Below are 22,915 nucleotides of genomic sequence, written 5' to 3' on the forward strand. Positions count from 1 at the left end.
TTGGATATTAAGTATAGGCTACCTGTTGATTACCCTGTGGATCAACTCACATTGTTTTCAACATAAATGAAAAGAGGAACTTGGTAACTAATCCTCACTTCATCAACCTTGGCTGGAGTACATTTTGGTTCCCAAACACCGCAAACCTAGAAGTGATTGTTCCGGTTTACAAACTTTTTTTGGAACCCAAACCTCCAGTGGGGCTTCCATGGCTTCTGATTGGCTGCAGGAGCTTCCTGCACCCAATCAGAAGCCACCATTTGGTTTGCGAATGTTTTGGAAGTTGAACGGACTTCCGGAACAGATTCCGTTTAACTTCCAAGGTATGACTATAGAGGATTCCTACGCATGCACAGAAGTGTACCAGAAACTCCTACTGGGCAATTCAAAGTGGTTATTCAAAGGGTAATTAACAGGCTATTCATCTGCAGGGATGAACAGGAAACAATAAAACTAGCTACATTTTTAAACCATATACTTTAAATTGAAGTTACCACAGATTTTTGCTTAATGGGATTCTACTTGTAAGTAAATATCATAAGAAAAACTTGTCTATGGAAGAGTGCATTGCGTTAATTAGTGTACTGTTTTAATTCCATTTCCAGTTAATTGTGATAAAGCAATACCTTAGAACCAAAGTGTAGAAGCAACCCAGGGCTTGAACAGTAAAATCTGCAGGGTTAATCAAGTGAGCCCCTGCACGTGCATAAGACTCTTCAGGTGCAGAAAGAAACAAAAATGTACACCTTCAACCCCTGCAACTGACAGGTAGTAGGAAGACTGCAGAGTAGCCAGGCCTGGTATACACGTGTTTCCCTAGCCTGCTGAGCAGTGTCTCCTGCTTACTGTGCTTCGTATGCTGGTTCAAGGCGCTGAACTCAGGAGCCTTCAGCTGAGGAACACACATCAGATACGGGAACAGCTCCTCCTAGTCCTTACACAATGGCCAGGGCAAGCCCACACTGAATAAATATAGTTACCATGGGACAAAAATGTCTATAATTGGGGTAGGGTCTAAACCGGGTTGCATGCACTCCTAGTACTGACAAGATGACTGAAAAGAGCTTTTTCACAACTCAGCCAAACCAATTCAGTGTTTCTCCTTTAAGTTCTACAATTCCTAAAACATTGCATGTGGGCATGTGAGCTCCAACAGGGTCACAGGGTTTAAGAAAGTTAAAGGTGGCTTGACAAACCACCACTGTCTTGCTCAGTTGGTAGAGCATGATACCATTGTTGTTGTTGTTGTTGTTGTTATTCCTGTTAATCTCAGGGTTGTGGGTTCAAACCCCATGTTGAGCAAAAGATTCCTGCATTGCAGGTGGTTGGGCTAGATTACAGATTCTGTGAAACATACCTCCATCTTCTCTGGATAAGCCCTTAATTAATTGCACCCTGTCTCAGAATTCGTCCTAGCTTGCTATACACCAGAAACATTTTTTATTCATCAGATTAAAATGCTGTATCTGGGCTTCCCTGTTTTGGTTTTGTTTCAACACACATGTTAAAGAAACCACTTCCTGTACACTTGTTTCAGAACACTGATGCAACTCTTTCCTGTTGTTTTTAAAAAATATGTTTGAAGTACAAGTGATCGGTTTTCCAAAATATACACCTTGTATTTAATTAGTTTCACTAATCTGGAATGGAATCTTTTGCCCATGGATGTATTGTTGTGGTTGTATTACTGCCAGACACATATTTAGGACTGGTGTGCAAATGCCTAGACAGTATGTGATCACTATCTTTCTTGTATTTCTGTCTGTCTATATTAATGTGGTGTGGGGATCCTATGCTAAGATACTAGTTGATACCTCTGCTTTCTACACTTCACAATACTTGAACACTAATAATTGTAAACAAACTTCCCAACAATATTAACAATGATGCCAGTGGAGGCTCTTCCACACTAGAGCTGGTGTAGCACAGCTCTGCCAAGAAGAATGCCAGACATTAACTACCCCCCCTCCAAAAAAAAGCCCAACAAATCCACACGCTCCATTGTTAGCAGACCTCTATTAATCTCAGAAAGCTACAATTGTTAAACTGTGTAGCTCTATAGGGTGAATAGAGGTCTCCCTAATATCTCTCAGCAAACTACAGCTGTCATGCTTTTTTGCAGGGAAGCCATGACTGTGATATGATAATGCTTTAAAGGTATAGTGCAGATGGGCCCTTAGTTGTGTCCTAAGTATCCATAAACCTGCTGCTTAAGTGTCCATTGTTTGTTTGCATGGAAGAGAATGGGGAGAAAACCTGAACAAGTTGCCATGCCTCTGTGATCCCATGGGCCACTCCTACATGACTTACTAGCAGTTCTGGCAGGTCCAGTGGGCATCAACTGTCATACATTAAATTGTATTAATAGTCTAGCTGTCAAGGGGAAATGTGCAATCCCCCCCAAAATTGGGAATTTCTTATTGAGATTCATAGGCCCACTCAAAATTACCAGGGGGCTACATATCCAACTATATATTGTAAAATCTGTTGATGCTGCTTAACTTCCACTTCACATATTGTTCATATATATTTCGGGTCCAATTCAATCAATACGTAATTGCATGCTTAGAACATCACACTTTTGAAAATGCAGTGGTGTCTACCATGGGTGTAGCCAGGATTTATGTTTGGGGGGGGCAAAACCGACATGATTGGTCAGTTAAGTATTTTTATTTATTTACTTGATCGGGGGAGGGCAGCTGCCCCCCACCCCTTTGTCTACCCACAGCACCTGCTATGTGTATTATTTTGTGTCACAAATGGATCATTACTTGTACATCTGGCATTCTCACATTCATTTAAAAAAACATAGCTGAAACACGTGAATTTGCACATTGACCCTGGAATGAAGAGATTCATAAATTCTTCCAGTAATATGTCTCTATGTGGTTAGTCATTATTTTCTATAATAGTGAAATATTTGTTGGCCACATGGTTTTTATACTAGGACAAACAGAAAATATAAAATATTGATATGGGAAAATGCTGTATATACGTCTATGTTTTTTGAAAGAAAAATATATATTCTGCGACTGTAAAGGTTTGGGGTTTGCAGTGTTGCAGGCCTGTGGCAGTAGATCTTGGTGGCAAGGTTCTGTAGGGTGGGAGAGAGACACGATCGCTTTGAGAATTTACTAGGTGGGGCCTGGATCAGGTAAATTCTCTCTGATCTGGGTGACAGCAGAATCCAACTGAATGGAAGTTCCAGTCAGTTGGGAGTTAACCATCAATACGAGAAACAGTTGAGTTTAGTCAGTTGAGTTGAAGGGGAGAAAGAGAGTTGATGAGGAGGGGGTGACGAATAGACCAAAGAAAAACAGAAGAAAAAACAGGCATGGGTATTTATACCCATTGAATTATTTTTTCCCTTCTGGCGAAGATCAAGGGAAGGGAGCTGGTGACTGAGTTGGTCTGAGATGCTGATCTATGTTAAAAGTCTTACCAGAGGATGGTTACACAGGCAGGTTTTTAAAAGTTGACTAAACTGTCCAAGCAAGCCAGAAATACAACCAGAGGAGACTTGGGGTAGAGAGGCAGATTGTATCCAGAAGCAGGACTAGGATATTGGCGGTACGTATTTGGCTAGGGTGAGAAATATAAATAATATTGCCTGAGGTAAAAGCTGCTTAGAGGCTACTGTCTATTGAGTCCTCAGAAATTGTCAACTACTGTACTGCCTTTGAGGTCCCCACTATAAGTGTCAGTATCCTGTTACATAACACAGTATCAGCAATCTTAATTTCAAGTTCATTCTGTCTATAGTGTAGGTGCCCATCTCACACCTAAATTTTATATACATGCCATTAGGAGGTTTTGAAAGCCTTCTGAGGGAAACTGGTGGCAGCAGGAAATTAAATAAGCGCAGGTACCTAAACCTGTGTTTATAGAAAGTGCTGCTGAGAGAACTATATATTCTGGACTGGATATTTTACTGTTGTGAGTAGTACTGTAATTTCCCCCCCTAAAGAGTCCTGAAATCATATACCACTTCAAAATGTGACTAGGACTGGTGTACAAGCCAAAATTAGGGGGGGGGAGTGAAGAGGTTTTAAAATTATTGCACATCTTATACATGCAATTCTGGAATATGGACAGATCTGTAGACTTGGCAACTATCAATATTTTGACATTGTGAACTATTATTACTTAAATTACTATATTAATTGTAGTGATTCAATTTTTTCTGTACAGTATATGGACATTGCAATTCCAATATTCTGTTGTACAAGTAATCAGTTGTGGATTTTCTAAAGTTTACTTGCTTTTTTATATTTCATATTTGTTTTAATTATTTACTTCGTGGTGTTGTTGTTATTGTTGTTGTTATTTCCTGCTCTTCCCCAGCAAACAAATTAGTAAAAAGAATAGAGTGGATCTGGAAAACACATCTCCAGTGCCAAAGAGATGCTTTTATGAAGTTTATTTATTTCATTAAAAAAAATTGTATCAAGAAGCTACTGAAAAAGGATTATTGTACATGCTCACATGAGACATTTTATAATGCTTATTATGGTTCTTAAATAGTAATGGACTTATACCATACAAAGAGATGTTAGAGAAGCATATAAGGAAGTATAAGAAAAGGAACAGTTCAGAGGCAACATTGAGTCATGGTCTCCGCCTTCTACTGAAGCTCCTTCTGATGATTAATTTTCTGTAGTCTTTATGCTTATAAAGCAGAACAAGTAAGATTAAAGGCAGCCTGATGTTTTCAAGCTAAATATCAAATGCACAACGAAGAGCATTTTTTAAAAAGCTAATATATTTTGGCACTCTAAGAAATCAACACTGACTGGAGAATGCCAGAAATCCATTTTTTCTTCGGTGTTTTGCTTTTCCTGAATCTCTCTATTTCCTGCTACTTTTATGAGTCAAATACTTTGCCAGACATTGGAGATGCACAGTTTATTGAGGAATGTGTCAGAGTGCATAACAAATTCCGATCCAGCGTGAATCCACCAGCTACCAACATGAAACGAATGGTAAGGGATGCTTCATTCTGTAGCTATGGAAAATGTAAACATTGCTTTATGTGTCTTGAAGATTTAAAATTACTTACTGGCAGGTGTTTTTAATTAAGGTGTTAGATGCTACAGGTGTGTGTGTAACTCTACATTATCACATTTCCTAATGAAACGTAAGTTGTGTTTTACTAGCCATGGCCTCTAAATGCATTTCTGCAATTTTTTTGTTTTTAACTGAAAGGGGTTTCTTATGCACTTATTTCCTTTACTTGATTCCTACAAGCCAAATAGCACCAATGCTGCTTTCATAGCATTATCTGATGCAAACTATCAGAATTAAGGGGCTCAACTTGGGTAGCAAAGTCCAAATGAATACACTGGTGCCTTGCAAAACTGGTGCCTTTTTCATGATAATGTTTGGATTGATTTGGGAGCTTGGAAAGCACATAGCACTAACTATGGGTAAATCCCAACAGGATAAGAATTCAATACCTTTATTAGGAACAGCTATGCATCAGAACAAAAAGTCATTGCTTTTGAGTTTTAAAGAACTCTTCCACCACTACTATTATTAGTTTTATTATTTTATTAGTTAAGCTTCTTGTTTGCCTTTTGTTGCCAATGCAACCCAAAGCAATGTACAAAAATAAATTATTCTTTAGAGAAAGGATTGTGAGGAAATGATACATTGTTGATAGTGGAAGGCTTGTCTTCATGCTTACAGTTTTAAGATTGTGATTCAAAACTTTGCAATGTGCCCCTTAGATGCAACTGTAGATGGCTTTAAGGCATATTGAGATAATATTGAAAATTATAAAATCTGCATTTATTTGGATTGTTCTCTAAGACAAATAGGATCTTACAGTTTCCTTTTAAGGTTACTACTGGACTAACCAGCACTAATTAGTGTCAATAGCCAAACTAGGATCCGCTCTGTTTTTATGCTTATGCTTCTACCAGAAATTTCCCCTAATTTTCTTTAAAACTTCAGGGATGGTGATCAGGCATATATCCAACTTCCTTTTACATTAAACGGATGTTGGAGTTTTATTTTATTTTTTTAGTTAAATTGCTGCTGTGGGGAGAGATCAGGACAGTGTAGGGTAGCTAACCCTTTCCTTCAAAAACAAAAGCCCCCAGCAGCTGTGAGCTATGGGAGAGAATCTGCTATTAACACAGAACATTATTTGTTCATTTGCCTTACCCACCCTTCCCCATAAGATAATGGATGACTTCCAGCTTCCGTGTCCATTGCCAACACAATTCCACCACTCCTGCCTGCCCCACATAACCAACTCTGCAATAGCTCACTCGGTTAGCACCTGAGGAGAGCAAGGAATCATTAAGCAGCTAGCAGGTGCTCACTGTTTCCTATATTGGCCTTAATTTCAGTGTTGCCACTCCCTAGCTTGCAGAAGAGAGTGTGGGCTGAAGTATGGATGCATAAAGCCTAAACTAAATTAGAACTGTATGTAGCACTCTTATCATTTTTAGTTCTAAGGTAAAGATTTTGTTTAAATGAATATGTAGTTCCTCTTTCAGGAAGCATTTAATGTTTGATGTTTCATTGTGTTCCATTATATTTTGTTGGAAGCTGCCGAGTGGCTGGGGAAACCCAGTTAGATGGGTGGGGTACAAGAAAGTTAGTGTTGGTGTTAGTTCACACTGTTGAATGAAGATGGCTAACTGTAGGTAAACTATTTTGACTTTCTGTTGAGAGTTGTGGAGATAATAAGGTAGTTTGGCTGTTTAACTGCCAGTTAAATTCTTTCAGAACAAGGATAGGTTTGGGAGCAAAGTTTCTGTCTTTATATACAGGCACAGTACATTCAAAACCGGTGGGCTCTAACTAGTCAGTCAGTGTATATTCTTCAACCCATTAGACCATAGTCACAACCTGATTTGCGGGGACGCGCTGAAATTTGAAATGATTGGCTGGAAAGAGACCTTGTCTCAAAATAAAAGGGTTGTTTAAGACTTCAATCATGCTTAGTCAGAGGAAACATGAAGAAGACGACAGAATATCAGTTGCAGGAAGAACTAGGAGCTGGAGGCAGGCAGGGGGCACAGGGGCTTAGAGGTTTGGGAAGTCTAAGAAAATCTAAGAGCAGAAATCCCTGCAGACCTCCTTGGATCCAACCATTGAAGAACATACGTCCCAAGAGGCAGCCTTCAAGAGAGTTCTATAGGCAAGTCAGTCAGATGCTGAATGCCTGAGGTAGCAGAGAGTGCTGGACCAGGATGAGTTTTGAGAAAAACCTAGAGGACTCTAGAGCCAGAGAGCTGCAAGTAAGGAGGTACTGGGCTTAGGGAAGGAAATATGAGGGCTCTGAGTCCTAGAGTCCTCCCACCTCCTTCCCAAAGCCTAGTTAGCGCTTTCCCAGCTTTGGGAAGGAGGTGGTAGGACCCTGCGAGAGACTTGTACCTCCTTCCCAAAGCCTGGCGCCCCACTTAGCTGACTTTGAGAAGGCAGTGCAGGGGCTGAGGAGGTGTCACTGTAACAAGGCAGTGTGTGGCCCACGGGTTCCATGTTGAAGTACTATGGTGGCCTACTTGGTATGAAAATTTGGACCATCCTGCTCTATAGGGAAGAGGTGGTGGACCTGAGTGAAGAGTGCAAGTCCTCAGTGTCTAGCTGAGTGTTACCTGGGTATGCGTGGTTTAGGGGAATTGGCTTTAAAGCTGAAGAGGGATGGAATTGAATCTCCCATCTTCCTTTTGAAACAGAACAGTAGCCTTATAGTGTAACAATTCTGATTTAAACAAAAAACAGTAGTCAAGTGAACTTCAACATATAGTAACCATACAAGCTAATATCATCTGTTTATAACAGCAATTATTTAAAATTAAAGTGAAAATGAAGCAAATTATATTTTAAGTTGATACTGTGCTATTTTGTCCTACACTTATAGCTGCTGGGAGGTAAACGTAGGGCATAAATTGGTACGTGGATATGTGGTGGCAACAGTGAAGGGGTTAGAAAAATAAGTAAAAAATTAACAGCTTAAGAAAATCTAAAGGTGCAAGGTACCTTTACATAACAAGTAGTGGAGGAGTGGGACCAGCACAATATGGTGGCGGTGGTTTGCGATCTCCACCCATGCATTCAAGTTAACACAGAAGACTTAATTTGGCATTTATTTCCATGTTTTGGGGGAGGGGTGGTGACTAAATTTGTAAGAGCCTTAATTCTTCTAAATTTTAGGATTTTAAAAACTACATTGTAAATGGAATAATCTGTCTTTTCTGTAGAGCTGGGACCACAAACTAGCAGAGACTGCCAAAGGCTGGGCAAAGAGGTGCCTATTTCAACATAATTCTGACATCAAAATACCAGGGAAGGTACACCCCAACTTCACAACAGCTGGAGAAAATATTTGGACTGGCTCCTTTCAGATTTTTAATGTGACTTCGGCCCTCACTGATTGGTACAATGAAGTCAATCATTACAACTATGATACCAGATACTGCAGTGATGTATGTGGACATTACACTCAGGTAAGCCAATGCTTACATCTTGGCAGCTGATGTTGTATGCTTTCTAACATGTGCTGTGAGTCAGAAAATCTCTGCTTCGGATTTTGCCCTAATCAGTAAGCATAACAGTATCCCACAGATGCAGATAAGAGTAGTAACCTACTAACAGATGTTTTAAACTGTTAATGTATTTTTAAATAGCAGTAATCTGTCCTGGAACCTTGTGAAGGGTAAGTAAGAAACTGAATTGATGATGATAACAGGGTTATTCTAAAGATAACTCGTATATGTGAAGCATTGAACATTCTGAAGTGCAGTATAAGTGCTCCATGTTATATTTTCCCATCTAAATCTCAAGGTTTTTCCACTGAAACATCAATAGTGTTATGATTATTTTCTGGTCAGAGGGAAAGTTGCACACACTTAATAGTGTGTTGCACACACTTAATTGCAGAGAAAGAAGTAGTCTAGTTTACAGTTCCGACTCTGAAAGGGGGAGGGAGCCCTCAATATCCCTTAATCTGCTTTGCTTTGAAAAACAAAGCAGCTGGGTAAGTTAGCTGTTACTCTAGATCAGAGGTTTTCAACCTTTTTGAGTCCACTGCTCCCTTGACCAACTACATTCTTTCTGCGGCACCCCTGTGGGGCTCAGGAGCCCAGTTATGTCACACCTAGCCTGCAGAACTGGCAGCCTCTCACCCTTTTTTTTTTTTTTTAACATGCTCCCTTTTGAACAGCCTCCTCTCGTTCAGAGTCCTCTGGGCAGCCGCAGCTGCTGCCTCTGGTCTCTGAACTGCCCTCCCTCAAAGAAAGGTGCCTCCTCACACTGCCCACAGGGGTCTGGGACTTGATGTCTGTTCCCAACAGCAAGGGCTGGCGGATTGGCTGGCTGGGCTCCCTTGCCCGCTTGCTTGCTTGCTTGCTTACTCCAAGGCCGCCTCAGCTCCTGGCATCCAGCACCTGAGACACCATTCGCCTGGGGAGCTGCTGCAACAAATAGCTGTGCAAGCCTTTGGGAGGCAGAGTTGAGAGGGGGCATCAGAGAGGGGAGGGAACGAGAAGGCCAGTGTTGCCTGCAGCACCGCTGACCAATTAAGGCACCCCAGGGTGCCATGACACACTGCTCTAGATAAGTCTTAATACTAAATAATCTTCACAATCTACCCATTTAATTTCAGATGGTTTGGGCAACAACATACAAAGTTGGTTGTGCCGTTCTCTTCTGTCGTCAAATAACAGGCTTTGGGTCGAATGCTGCACATTTCATTTGTAACTATGGGCCTAGGTAAGTGTCAAGGAAGAATGAGTTACCGCAAGGGGTATGTGGTGGAGTTGGAGAGGGTCAGTTGAGAAGCACAGTTGGACAATTAGAGGAGCTTAATGGGATTAGGCAGAGGAGAGGAGGTTGGTTGTTCTGTTCATTAAAGGTTAATTGAAGACACCATTACCAGGATGTTGGAGGAGCAAGGCAGTATGTAACACACAAATCACATGAGTTACCAGTTTCTATCCAGGCTTAAAGTGAATATGTTAACCCCATAGAGCTCTGAATTGTTCAAGATCAGGTTATCTTAAGAACCGATGCTGCACATATGAACCATTCTAAGCCTGCTCTCTGGTCCATCATAAAATAGTTACTGATCCCTGGGTGGGGGATATATTTTTCAATGCTAATACAGGTAGGTGGAATAGCTGGGGACAGAAAGCTCCAGGAGAGGAAGGGTCAATGGAAGTTGGTCCTAGACAGGATGATGGAGACGGCCTGTCTCTACCATTTGTTGTTTAGTCATGTCCAACTCTTCGTGACCCCATGGACCAGAGCTCTCCTGTCTTCCACTGCCTCCCGCAGTTTGGTCAAATTCAAGTTGGTAGCTTTGAGAACACAGTCCAACCATCTTGTCCTCTGTCGTCCCCTTCTCCTTGTGTCTACCATACTCCTTATGAATATGGTGAGGAAGGGAGGCAAAACGTTCCTGAAGACTGGAGTTCAAGACTCTCACAAACTATTTACCATTGTAAGCAGTGGCCTGGCTCAGTGTGCTATAAATACCAGAGCTTTTGTGTAATATTGCAGATTATCACTCTCTGGCATTCCTTAAACCAGTAATGGGGGAAACCCATGCTCTTCCTGATATTGTTGGACTACAGCTTCCATCAGTGGCTATACTGGCTGGGGCTGTTGGGAGTAGAAAGAACACCTGGAGGGCCACAGCTTCCCCATTCCTACCTTAAACAATAAGAAATGGTATGCATTCATTAAACATGGGAGGTTTGCAGTAAACAGATTCTAGTGTACAGTATTGGTATAAAAACACATGGTATTGTTTAGATGCCTAGGAACATTATGTTCAGGCAATGTAGGTAAGATTCTGATAGCATGTGCTTTGGTTTGAGAGTTCATTAGAGACAAATATTTTCCCAAAACATCTTAATTAAAACAAGTTTACATGGAAACAAACTTATTCCATTGCACATTAAGAACATTAATATTTATTTATTTTGCTAATTCCCAGTCTCCAGGTTTCAGCAAATGTAAATACATAAACAAAAGGGGGAAATAGAACTCAACAGAAAATCATTAAATGTTAAAATCTTACCCTTTCTCGTTTTGTTTCCCTAGCCTCATACATTGATGTCCCTACCTGGTCTCAAATTAAATCTCCAAATGTATGGTTCCTATCTTAAATTGGAGGAGAGGGTTTGAATTCCCAGTTAATCATTGGGATGGCTACACCAGTATCAGCACTATCAATATAAAACAATTCCTTTCAGCTATTGCATGACAAATGCATCACCTCTCAGTTTATGTTAATTTTCAAAATGTATGAGTTAAATGAGTGTGTAGAAGAAAGAGATCATGATACATCAGTACCTTGGGTGGAGTTGAAAGCTCGTGTGCCACTTTCAGCAGTTGTCGAATAGAAAACAGCAAGAATCCAAACTGTGGTTTAACCTATCATTAAACTCAGGCACATAGCTGGGAATTGATACTTGATGAGTGTAGTAGGTTCAGTCTTGATTTCGAAAAAGTGGCTGCACCACCAGTTTAATGCCCTGAAATGTCCCTTCTTATGTCTGGCTGAGAAACTATCTAATTATTCCTACTCTCTATTATTAAGAATTTATACAGACAGCAAGCAGTTTGAATGTAACTGGAATAAGAATCTTTAAATCACATTCTGTACCCCCCTCTTTCCACAAAGTGATCTGACAAAGCTGTTCTTTTACAGTGGCAATTTCCCAACATGGCCATACAAAAGAGGAACACCCTGCAGCGAGTGTGACGAAGAACCGTGTGTAGACAAACTATGTGGTAAGTGAAAATGAATTGGACTTGCATGGCGAAAACAAAGTGTGACAATCGATTGAACATTTGTTACAAGGTATTATATTTAGAACTTGCCATAGTAGATTCCTCTCCTAGTTCTAATGTTAAGTCCCACCTCCTCTTGGAAAAATAGGGACATCCTACGTCACACCATTATAGCCAGAGATGGCTGTAAATATTCAAGGTCCTGAAGCTGGAAATGTAAAGTTTGTAGGAGAAGCTCATATGAGAACAGATGACTTAAGCTCATTACTGTCTATTGGATCATGTGGAGGTGATACTTTATAAAAGTTCAGTGTGCAGCAGACAATCAGCACACATTTTCAGGCATTTTTTCAGTGGTAGTGTGTCTGTTGTGGAACTCCACCCCTTCACAATGGACCACAAAGCAAATTTATGGGGAAGTATAATCCTGGGGAGTGCTCTTATGTCCATTTGTGTGCCTGTACAATCGTTTTTAATTGCAATTATGTAGTTGGTTGTGTGTTGCCGCCTGCTACCAATAATTGCTGTACTTGTAGCAGCTTTGCAAAGTAGTGCTGGAACTGGGCTGTTAGTGTACAGCTTTGTTCATACTGAAGTTTCTCCATGCAGAATATTCACATGGGGAAAAAGTTCCCCATTATTTTAGGTGAGCTAGAACATAGTGAGAGCTGGAACCTCTTTGCTAGTTTTCCAGCAGCAGCCAATATCCAGCCAGATACATTCCACAATGCACCCTGTAGTGAGAAATGTGGTTTCTAGAACGTGATTTGTTTTTCAGAGACAAAATATGTATAACCCCCAGTCTATAAGATCTTGATAGAATTTAGGCTACACCAGATTAAACGTTGTTTCAGATATCTAGACAGCTGTGAATGCAGACTCCCTTGCAAATCTGATGCATGCTGTAGAATTAGATACATGCAGAAAACTAATTAGTTGACTAATATTTTCAGCACACTCCAGGGACTTTTGACTTTGTAGAGGCACGGAAGATGCATTTGCTCTACACATGGAAGAACCAGGGGGGAGGTGGTCACAGGTTTATTTCATAAACAGCAGGCTGTCTAGGGTCCTAGAATGAAGACCATGAACTTTGGCTTTTTACATAGACCCCAAGAAGTTTTGTCAGCTTTAGAATGATTCATAATTTACAAGCCTAATACCGTATTTTTCGCACCATAGGGCGCACCTAGTTTTGGGAGGCAGAAAACAAGAAAAAATTATTCTGAAACCCAGAAGCCAGAACAGCAAGAGGGCACTGGCTTCTGGGATACCGTGTGGCTGTTCTGGCTTCTGGGGTAACCGCGTCAAGCCTCTTCAGGGCAGCGGGATGAAGGCTCCCCCTGCCCAAAGAGGCTGCGCAGGGCTAAAGCAGAAGCCAGGACAGACGCGTCGCTGAAGGGGCACTGCGCCTTCTCTCTCTCTGTGCAGCGCCCCTCCTTCACAGGAAAGGTGCTGCGCAGAGAGGGAGAAGGTGCAGCGCCCTTCAGCGAAGCGGGAGAAGGAACGGAAGGAGACCCTTCTGTTCCTCCTCTGGCTTCCAGGACCGGCGCGTCGCTGCCAAGCGGGAGGAGGAACAGAAGGAGTCCCTTCTGTTCCTCCCGCTTCGCATGACAGGCGCGTCGCTCAAAGGGCACTGCACCTTCTCTCTCTCTCTGCGCAGCGCCTCTCCTTCACAGGAGAGATGCTGCGCAGAGAGGGAGAAGGCGCAGCGCCCTTCAGCGAAGCTGGAGAAGGAACGGAAGGAGACCCTTCTGTTCCTCCTCCGGCTTCCAGGACCGGCGCAGCCTGCATTCGCTCCATAGGACGCACACACATTTCCCCTTCATTTTTGGAGGGGAAAAAGTGCGTCCTATAGAGCGAAAAATACGGTAATCGAGGAAGTTTCAAATTTGAACTACTCTTAATGTCTTTTTACTTTTATTTATAGGTAAAGTCCAGGAGGAGTCAATTTCTGACCAGGATGAATCAATTCGTAGCCAGAAGGAGTCAATTTGTGACCAGTACTGTATCACCATTCTAATACTGAGACCATCTTTTGCTTTAGGAACTTTAGCAGCAGTCTTCTTTGTGAAGCAACGTTATCCCACAATATTTTTTTATGAATAAACTAGCAATGGAGATAAAGAGCTGGCGGATTAAGCATAGTCAGCTGGTATATGGCATTAGCAATGAAATGTCAAGTCCAAAGTCTGCTTTAGAGCAGGCTAGTCAACAAATCCCATGAACTGTAGTCAGACATCTGCAGGACACCACACTGGCTATCCCTACCTGTTTTGTTTAAAAATTGGTAGCAGAAAACAATGCACCCTTTTAGTTCATGGTTCAAAAGTGATGTCTGTTTCTGGGGTGGGTTATTTCTTTACTTACCTGATTTTAATGCATTTGTTATGTGTTCATGTACATCAATAAAGCATAACAGGGAGGCATAATTTATGCCATCTTGACCACAATATTAATAAAATGTTGTATTATTTTAAAAATGAGCAGTGATAATGTAATTTGTTGGTAGGGTCTAAAATGTAAACAGTACTTGGGGAAAATAAGATTTAACATTTTCTCAGACTCTGCCTTCTTTCCATAAGTCACACATCACAATACCACAAATGCCAAGTACAGGTGTGCAGGTAGCTGGATAGAGTGGGCATGCAAACAAGTCTTGCTTTGCTATCCTCACAACTACTGCATCTCCACCCCAAATTCCTCTGTTACAGAGGGAAGGCCTGCAAGAGATATGAATACTCTATACCATAAGGGAGACCTGATAAAACAGGTCTTGTGACTGCACAGATTCAACAAAACCAAGTAGAAGCCCCCTGACAGAGGTCAGGGATTGAAAGGTGTGCAACACGTATAAGGCTGTGGTAAGTGTTTCCATTCATTCTGACAAATGACACCACAATATACTGTACAAAATAATATCTGGTAATATTGTGTATGCTAAAAACCTTCATACCAAAAACTTTCAATGCAAAGAACAAGCTGCCAATTTTACTTTCTGCAAACCTTGAAATCACTGAGGGGGTTTTCCAGGCCACAGAGAAAGCAAAATTTGCAAGTAGTTTAATGTGCACTACGTCAATGCATCTAGTCAGTTATAAATCTGCAGTTTATGAAAACTTCCTCCAGGGAAAAAAATGGAGCACTACAACCTTAAGGAAAGATCATTTCTTTTTCTTTGCATCTGCTGCAATTTTTAACTTTACTTCTTCCTCTGGAAGTGCTCCCAACTTCTTCTTCTTTGCCTTTTTAACCTTTTCTTTAATAGCTTGGATATCAATTTTTGTTTCAGCCGAAGCTACAAAAAAAAAAAAAGATAAAATATGGGTTATGTATTTGTAGGTAAACAAATTGGACCCAATGTATATTCAAAACTTTTACACACATCCACTGAACATGACATCAAGTTGTGCTTAGCAAACAACTGTCCTGATTCACATGTCATGATCAGCTAGAGTGAATTACCATGGCCATGTGAATGTACTGCCTCCCAGAGAAGAGACTGCACCAACTTTGCTCTTCCTCAGGCTCTTTTAGGGCAGCACAGGATGGCAGTTAAGCAAAGATTTGGGTTTAGTGTGTCATCGGAACCTGTGATGGTGGTTAAAGGCTCTCTTCCTTAACCACAGGACTAACTTTGACTACAGTGCTGACCCTGTGTGTTGCAGCTGTGAAAAGCAATTTACATTAGCAGTCATTAAGAAAGGGATTAAAAAAATACAACTGCCAATACAGTGCCATTAAACAAATATATAGTGCAACTGCATCTGAAATATTGTGAACAGTTCTGGTCCTCTCACCTCAAAATTATACTGTAGCGCTGGAAAAGGTTCAAAAATAAGCAACCAAAATGATCAAGTAGTTTGAAGCAACTCCCCAGAACTATGGCACTACTTGTTACTAGGTGTTATCCTTCATTAATGTTAAAGCCATCAATGACTACTAGCCATACTGGCTATGTTTTCCCTCCCCTGGTGGTAGCAAAACTGTATGCTTCCATACACAAGCTGCTGGGAATCACAAGTGGGACAGGCAGCATGGATGCAGCACTCAGGGTGGGCTCATGGCCTTGCAGCAGGCCTGATTGGCCTCTGTGAGAACAGGATGCTAGACTAGATGAGCCTTTGGTGTGATACATCACTAACCAGAAACATAATTCTTCACTTTTCTCTTCCTCAGAAGACTTGTTACTATGTCAACATAGAAGACCAATGATAATTCATTACACAGAAAGGCCAAAATAATTTCCCTTCATCATGTCAATACTGAAAAGAGAACTCAATTATAAAAGGTGTTGTTGTTTTTTACAACAAATAATAATTTGAACTCATCCTACCTTTCTTTGGTTTTACAACTGTTTTTTCCTTGGGTGGAATAAAAGCTTTGTTTCTCTCTTCTTGCCTCCGACTGATTGCTTCTGCTTGTTTTGCCTAAGTTTAAAAAGGTCATACATTTCAGACAGAGCACATACAATTAACATGCGTATTTTAAAACAACTTCAAAAGACACCAGAGTGGCCATACCTTTATCTCCTCTACCCTCTTACGCTTCTTTTGACTTTCTTTCAAGAAATATTCACCACTTGCCAATTCCTTATCAATCTGTAAAAATAAAAATTATGATTAGCATGTTCCATACTGATTTTTTTTAAAAAAAAAACCTATAAAATAATAATCAGAAAGCATTTTTTTAAAAAAAATCATTAAATCTGTATTCTTTCCTTTCTCCCAAAAGTACATATTGAAATGAAGCTCCAGCAAATTCTACAAAATTGGCAGTGTTTAACCAAGGTTTTATGTATGAGCACACAATACACAAAGGATCATAAATGGATTAAGTACTACCATAACTTAGACTGCAGTTCTAATACCCATATACTGTACAGTACTATGAATCAAATCCACTTAACTCAATGGGACTTATTTCTGAGTGAAGCATGCAGAGTCAAGCAATCAGCAAATTTCTTTTGTATGGCAAATAATTTTATATGAATGGTCGTGTGAGTTTTAAAACTGAATGGTAGCTTAAACTGTTTTACTTAAACTGTTTAATAAAAACTAAAATGTCTTTATAAATAATACTAAATAATATGTAATCACCAACACCAAATAAATATGCAATTGTGCAGTCATTTGTACATATGAGGAAACATTTATTAAACACTACACTCACTAAACCCATCAACAGTGACCATAGAAATTTCAGCAGGGGGTTAACTTAAGCAACCCCTGCTGAAATTTCCCGTTACATGACTATTTCCTGTTACATGACTATTTCCTGTTTACATGACTATTAAGAATGCAGAAGCCCTGTTTTCCTTTCTCAACTGCCCACCCTAAAGCCAGCATAATTTTCACTCACACCTAAGTAAAACAAAATAAATTCAAAACAGCCTGCATACATTTGCTATCGTTCTGGTAGGAAATTGTCATCTGCTTTACAGAGCAATCCAAACCCCTGATCCACCAAACTAGAGGTGGTCTTGAGTGAAGCAGAAGAGTTATGTCTGGTTCCTAAGCTGCTTCAGCTTCCAGCAAACTATAGCAAGGGGCTTCATTTAGGCTGGTTTGCTGTGACAACCTAGAGCTGGCACAGGAAACATATAGACTTTTTCAAGCCACTGGCTGGCACAAGCAGTGGAGCTCTAGATGCTGTGAACACTGCACAGCTCTGTCAAGTCTTAGGACTGCAACACTTTTATATAGATTGTAGACAGCATTCTACTCTTCTGAATATTAATTCTTCTTTGCCACTGCCTTGAGATTTCCTTTGTTGGGACAGAAAGGCAAGCAAATTCCCTTTTAAATGTATATTAGGATTCCTTGACGTGCAATCAATTTAATTCAAACTCATCAATGTTCTGCAGTAAAATTCAAGTGAGATATAACAGACCTGACTCTCTGGTTGTGGAGGTGGGAAGGGAGTATATTCCTTCTTGACATTTTTCTTCTGTGGTTCTTTCCGTTTGTTTAAATTCTTGTGTTTGAATTTAGGCAAAAACCGTTCCCAGTTCTGCAATCGTAATTCGGGGTCTTTTGACAATTCCCTTTTAATCATCAGAGTCTTCAATCGCATTAAAACAACAAGAAATTAGAACATATTATTTGCTCTGCTCCTTTTAAAAAAATACATTCAGAGAAACAGGGAAAGCGAGGTAATAGTAGATAAAAACAACATAATTATAGCAGATAACATAAGGTATCAAATGTGAGAATGATCAAATTTATAAACTAAGTAATCAAGCCTAATTATGCCATGTTCTTTTCATGTTTTTTAACATGACCAATGACAAAAGAATTTTGTTATAGGAGAATGTTTAAAAGGTAACCAGCACCTCAACTGAAAATTGTTACAGTAAGGAAAGAGTGATACTTACATAAAACATCTTATACAATAAAGAAAACTGCACTCACCTTGATATTGTATATGGGATGAATATTCTTCATTGTATCAAGAACAACTTTCCTAACCTAGATTTTTTTTAAGAATGCAAATGGAGTAGTGTTAATGGCTGAATTTATAAACCACTGTATTTTAAAAGATAATACTAAGAACAAGCCTATTTCAATAAGCAAAGCTTATTTAATTAATCTTATATTTAATTGATCTTTTCAGAACCATTCACTAAGTTTCAGAAGAAGCAGACAGACAAACTGATCCTTTAGTTTACACAAAAGCTTGCATACTATGGACAATTTAAGCCAGGCTTCCTCAACCTCGGCCCTCCAGATGTTTGGAGACTACAGTTCCCATCATCCGTGACCACTGGTCCTGGTAGCTAGGGATCATGGGAACTATAGGCCAAAAACATCTGGAGGGCCGAGGCTGAGGAAGCCTGGTTTAAGCAATAGTAAGATTTTTGGTACTTGTACCCTGAAGCAATACTGCACCCATGTAAGGGAATTTGTGTGTAGCAAAAATTTTGTCATCATGCTTTCCACTCGTCCTAGTGCACTTCCACTACTTTGCAGCTTGCATGGATGCAAATACTTGGTGCTTAAAGCACTTTTTGTCTAATACAGGGTGAGCCTTTTAAAAAAGGCCCCGTGGAACATGTGTACTCTGTATCCACGGGGCCTCTTTTAAAGGACTCACCCTGTACAAAAGGACCACAGAACTTAGCAGCATGATAAAAGTTCTATGCCAGCGACCAACAGTGTAATAACAAAGTGAATTCCTTGGACAAAAACTGAACATTTAAATAAGGTATAATTACCAGATTTGGAGGGGGGGGTTAAATGCATGGAACTTCTAAAACATTATTTCCTGTGGAAAAGAGATCTTACCTCTTTTAAGCCATTAAAAGGTCCAAGAGCTGAAACAGTATTTCCCTGAACCATGATGTAGCAGTTTGTTAGCAGTTCCAGGGCCTATGTCAGAAAAAGATATGGGAAATATTTCAGGACTCAAATCATGTAAGCAGCTTTCTTAACAAACGCTAAGGCTTCAGTCTTAAATTCACGCACAGGAAGTAAAACCCACTGCACAGACTTTGACTTATTTCTAAGTAAACATACATATGATTGATCAGTAAGTATGTAAGACCAACCTTGAGAGTAGATCCATTGGGACCAATAAGTCTTTGTCTTCTTTTTATAAATCTTTCTCTGTTTCTGACCAAGGACCCAATTTTAATGATGTCACATGCAACGTCATCTTCAAGGATACGTACAGCCTAAATGGAACAGCAGAGCCAGTTAAACAGACACAAATATAGGCAGAAAGATATTTAATATCACTTCACTCTGTGAAACTATTCTGCAAAATGATTCTATATTCAAGTTAGACTGCCACTTCCACTGAATGACTATTCTAATAAATCCAGGGTATCTATCAGATTATTAATTCACAGATTTTTTTTTGGGGGGGGGGTTCCTGACAATATTAATTGACAATTTAATAGAAATGTAGCAATGGCAGACCACAATTATTTTATCACTGAACAAACCTGCTCAAATGGAACACTTCTTGCTAAAAGCTTTATTAAGTCTCTGGCTCTGATGATTATATATGGGTCAAAGGTCTTCTTTGTTGTGCTGACAGTCATGCTTCCTTCTATTAAGTCTAAAGCTGCATTGATGTGCTGTAAGAGAAAGATGGAAGTAACAGGCTAAATAGAAACTTTACTGTTTAACAGCCTCAGAGTTTTAAATTGAAAAACAAATTTTACAGTCAGAATATATATGAGTACCAAACGAACAAAAAAGAAGTTATTTCGATAATTTTCATGACATAGGAATTGTAAAGAAAATGTATTTTTTAAATTAACAGGACTTTCAGGACTGGTTTCATGCTCCAGTAGGAAGATCATTCTTGGTCTTGTTACTGCTGTTCCTCCTTGCTTTTGCAGCTTATTTACCTACTCTCTCTGAGTGAAAGAACAAAGAGAGGAGCAAAGAAGAACAGTAGTCTGCACATGGCTTATCCTCTCCCTCTGAAAAGAGGTCAGAATGGGCCCAGAGAGGCAGCCAAATGAACTTGCAACAATGAGGAGGAAGTGGACACATGCAGATAAAAAATCCCATTGGGAACATATTGGCCAAAGGGCCCTCCAAACAAAATGTGCAACCAGCATTATGGATTCCCCAATAATTATTCCTGCTAACTGCAAAAATGTCCATTAACATCACATAGATCTCATGTTACTTCAAACATCTGCTGCAGAGACACATGTGATTTATTTCCAATGGATCTTGCAGGCTGCTCCAACTTCTAAACAGTAGCTAGATGCTCACAGAGTAATGTAAAACGCTGTGAAAACAGTCATTTGTTATTTTAAGTAGCTTGAAACCTGTGCCCATTTCCATTCATGGAAGCAGAAATAAGAACACAACCTGGGCCATCAGCAATCTAGACTCTTAAGTAGAAAGTTAACACACTCCATTTAAGAATAGAAAGTATTCTTACATGTTCCGTCAAAGTTTTCTGCACCAGTGGCCAGCATTCTTTCAGATAAGCTTCTCTGTATTTTGGGAACAGAGTGGCAAAGCTGCTTTCTTCCAGGAGACCTCTAGGATTATCTTCTCTTGCAAATGCTGGCTCTTTCCACCCATCAGGAACAGTGAGAAGTTCAGAATCGTCCACTGCTAGCAATAAAGAAACATATTAGTTTTCTCTAAATGAAAAAGTGGGAAGGGTGTAATGCAGGAGAGACCAAGGAAGGTGCCACAACTATCGCTCTAGACTTTTTCTGAACTCTGAAGTGAGAAAAACACGTGAGGTGCAGTACAACAGCTGTAAAAAAAATAAATCAGGGTACAAAAATGCCGTGCAATATTCCAAACCACAACCTTAAAGAAACATATGCAACTTGGCTTCTAGGAAATCTATCCCACGCGAAACATTACTATTACAAGTTAGTTCACACTCGTGTTACTCGTCTCGGCCTCGATTTAGTCCTCTACCCACCACTTTTCTGCATGCCAGGAAAGCTCACACCACCAGAAAATAGCGCAATCTCTATGTGTTTCCCAAGAAGGAGACATCAGATGTCAAAGAAATAAACTATAAATAAATAAACCTGACGTTTAGAAGACATCTGAAGGCAGCCTTGTTTAGCGAAGTTTTTAATGACTGATGTTTTAATGTATTTTTAATCTTTTGTTGAAAGCTGCCCAGAGTGGCTGGGGAAACCCAGCCAGAGGGCAGGGTATAAAAAATAAATATTATTATTATTGAAAAACACAAACAAGAAGTTGGCATTTTTAAAAATACTCATTCCTAATCCTTCTTCCCTCTCCCCCAAAGGAAACAAGGCACTAACAACAACAACAAAAGCAGCCAAGGCGTGCCAAAACCAAGGCGGGTTTCACGGGGGTCTATAGAAGACGAAGCGACCCAAACAGACCCAAGCCTCGAAAAGGCGCCACACGTGGCGGGAGGAACCCGCGTCAAACGCCTTCGCGTGGGGTGGGGATATGACGTCACCTTTGCTCGCTTTCTTGGCCTTGGGGGTCCTCCCCCCCGCGGCTCCCTCCCCACTCTCAGCCTCCTTGGGGGTCGCCATGGTCCCCCTCGTTCCACCCGGCAAACGCTCCACACGGGCGACCCGGAAGCGCAGCGCGAAAGAGGAAGAGCGCGATGCCTCCTGGGAGCCGCCATCTTGCCTCTAGGATTTGTCATGTAGAGATAGGAAAATAGAGAACAGGCTGAAAGCTTGACGGAACCAAAAAGCGAAAAGCCGCCACAGGTTTTCTAGGACTATCGTGCCGTTGCGCCAACTCATCCCATAGCCAGGTGGTTGTTGTTTTAAAGAAAGCACTTTACTCTGCGTTGGAAGTGGAAACCTCATTCTATTTTTAGGATTGAGATGGGGCGCGCCTCTTGTTCTTTCCACCTCTATGGCCTCTTACTGCTCCCAGCCCCGCCCAGCAGTCATGCTTTCTGGGCTTTGCAGTTTTCAGCATTAGCTCCTGGACGCATATAAACCGCGGTGCACGCGGGTTTCTTTTTTGTGTGTGTTGCCGCTGCCAAGGCAACACGCGACAGATTCAGAGCGCGATTGCAGTTTTGCTGTTTCGGAACTTTGCACGCTCGTTTTACCAAAAGAAATAGGTCTCTCCTAAAATGTATTACCTTTTAAATCTCATCATTTGGTACCGACTCTTAGGATCAGACCATTGCACCAAGTCATGCATAGTGATTAGACATAGGAGCCAACACCTAGGGCCCCCCATAAAATATTTGGGGGGCTGCCCTGCCCCCCAAAAGTTGCCATTCGAATAGTATGCGTACCCCACATTTTGTGATCGATTGTGTGGGGCAGGGTTTACCTCCCCAATATTTTATTCAAGTCGGCACCCCTGTTAGATATGCAGCATGTATGAATCTCAAAAGTAATTCATACTGAAACGGCAGTCTGAAACCCGATAGTCGTTTACAACGGAATAAATCCGTTTGAACTCAGTAGCAATCAGTTTCAGGTAAATATGCAGCGGAACAAAGTATTTTTATCCCTAACTTCAAAGCAGGCACTGAAACCTTGATGTACCCCCTCCCCGCCCCCAAAAGGAAAGGATTGTACTGATACATGTATTCAATACATGTAGCTACTGATTGTATTTCTCACTAATGTTACATTTTACATACACATCTCTGTACTGCTAGCATATTTTACTTCATCAAAGCCCAAGATTTACCATGCATGTCCCACAACAATAAA

General features: G+C 40.5%; 2 protein-coding genes across 6 annotated transcripts; one reads left to right on the forward strand and one right to left on the reverse strand.

The window, feature by feature from the left end:
• The first annotated feature begins 2,965 nt into the window (after positions 1–2,965).
• Positions 2,966–14,237, forward strand: LOC310658205 (glioma pathogenesis-related protein 1-like). 4 transcript variants are annotated; one of them, XM_083400067.1, is made up of 6 exons: positions 2,966–3,570; positions 4,345–4,982; positions 8,217–8,462; positions 9,620–9,726; positions 11,672–11,754; positions 13,685–14,237. In XM_083400067.1, the coding sequence occupies exons 2-6, from the start codon at positions 4,800–4,802 to the stop codon at positions 13,861–13,863; spliced, it is 798 nt and encodes a 265-aa protein (XP_083256193.1). In that variant the 5' UTR covers positions 2,966–3,570; positions 4,345–4,799; the 3' UTR covers positions 13,864–14,237. The 4 variants fall into 4 exon arrangements, with proteins under 4 accessions (XP_083256193.1, XP_083256194.1, XP_083256195.1 ...); XM_083400068.1 differs by having other exon boundaries at positions 4,525–4,982; XM_083400069.1 differs by having other exon boundaries at positions 2,966–3,460.
• KRR1 (KRR1 small subunit processome component homolog) lies at positions 13,653–21,834 on the reverse strand. Of its 2 annotated transcripts, none has more exons than XM_083399998.1 (10): positions 21,682–21,834; positions 20,662–20,837; positions 19,703–19,837; positions 19,304–19,429; positions 19,041–19,124; positions 18,168–18,224; positions 17,647–17,817; positions 16,278–16,355; positions 16,091–16,184; positions 13,653–15,052 (listed from the first exon to the last, which is right to left on the reverse strand). In XM_083399998.1, exons 1-10 carry the CDS (start codon positions 21,758–21,760, stop codon positions 14,919–14,921), a joined length of 1,134 nt encoding a protein of 377 aa, XP_083256124.1. In that variant the 5' UTR covers positions 21,761–21,834; the 3' UTR covers positions 13,653–14,918. The 2 variants fall into 2 exon arrangements, with proteins under 2 accessions (XP_083256124.1, XP_083256123.1); XM_083399997.1 differs by having other exon boundaries at positions 20,662–20,840.
• Positions 21,835–22,915: the final 1,081 nt, after the last annotated feature.

Source organism: Podarcis tiliguerta, assembly GCF_965153285.1.
Source record: "Podarcis tiliguerta genome assembly, chromosome: 10".
Lineage (NCBI taxonomy): Eukaryota > Metazoa > Chordata > Lepidosauria > Squamata > Lacertidae > Podarcis > Podarcis tiliguerta.

Bases quoted from the DNA above. Each gene is read 5' to 3' on its own strand.
- LOC310658205 (XM_083400067.1), top strand. From the start codon at position 4,800: ATGCCAGAAATCCATTTTTTCTTCGGTGTTTTGCTTTTCCTGAATCTC. The intron at 8,463-9,619 runs GTAAGCCAATGC...ATTTAATTTCAG, and splicing joins TATGTGGACATTACACTCAG to ATGGTTTGGGCAACAACATA. The intron at 9,727-11,671 runs GTAAGTGTCAAG...GTTCTTTTACAG, and splicing joins ATTTGTAACTATGGGCCTAG to TGGCAATTTCCCAACATGGC.
- KRR1 (XM_083399997.1), bottom strand. From the start codon at position 21,760: ATGGCGACCCCCAAGGAGGCTGAGAGTGGGGAGGGAGCCGCGGGGGGG. The intron at 19,838-20,661 runs GTAAGAATACTT...TTTCTCTTACAG, and splicing joins AGAAAACTTTGACGGAACAT to CACATCAATGCAGCTTTAGA. The intron at 18,225-19,040 runs GTAAGATCTCTT...AAAAAAATCTAG, and splicing joins CTTTTAATGGCTTAAAAGAG to GTTAGGAAAGTTGTTCTTGA.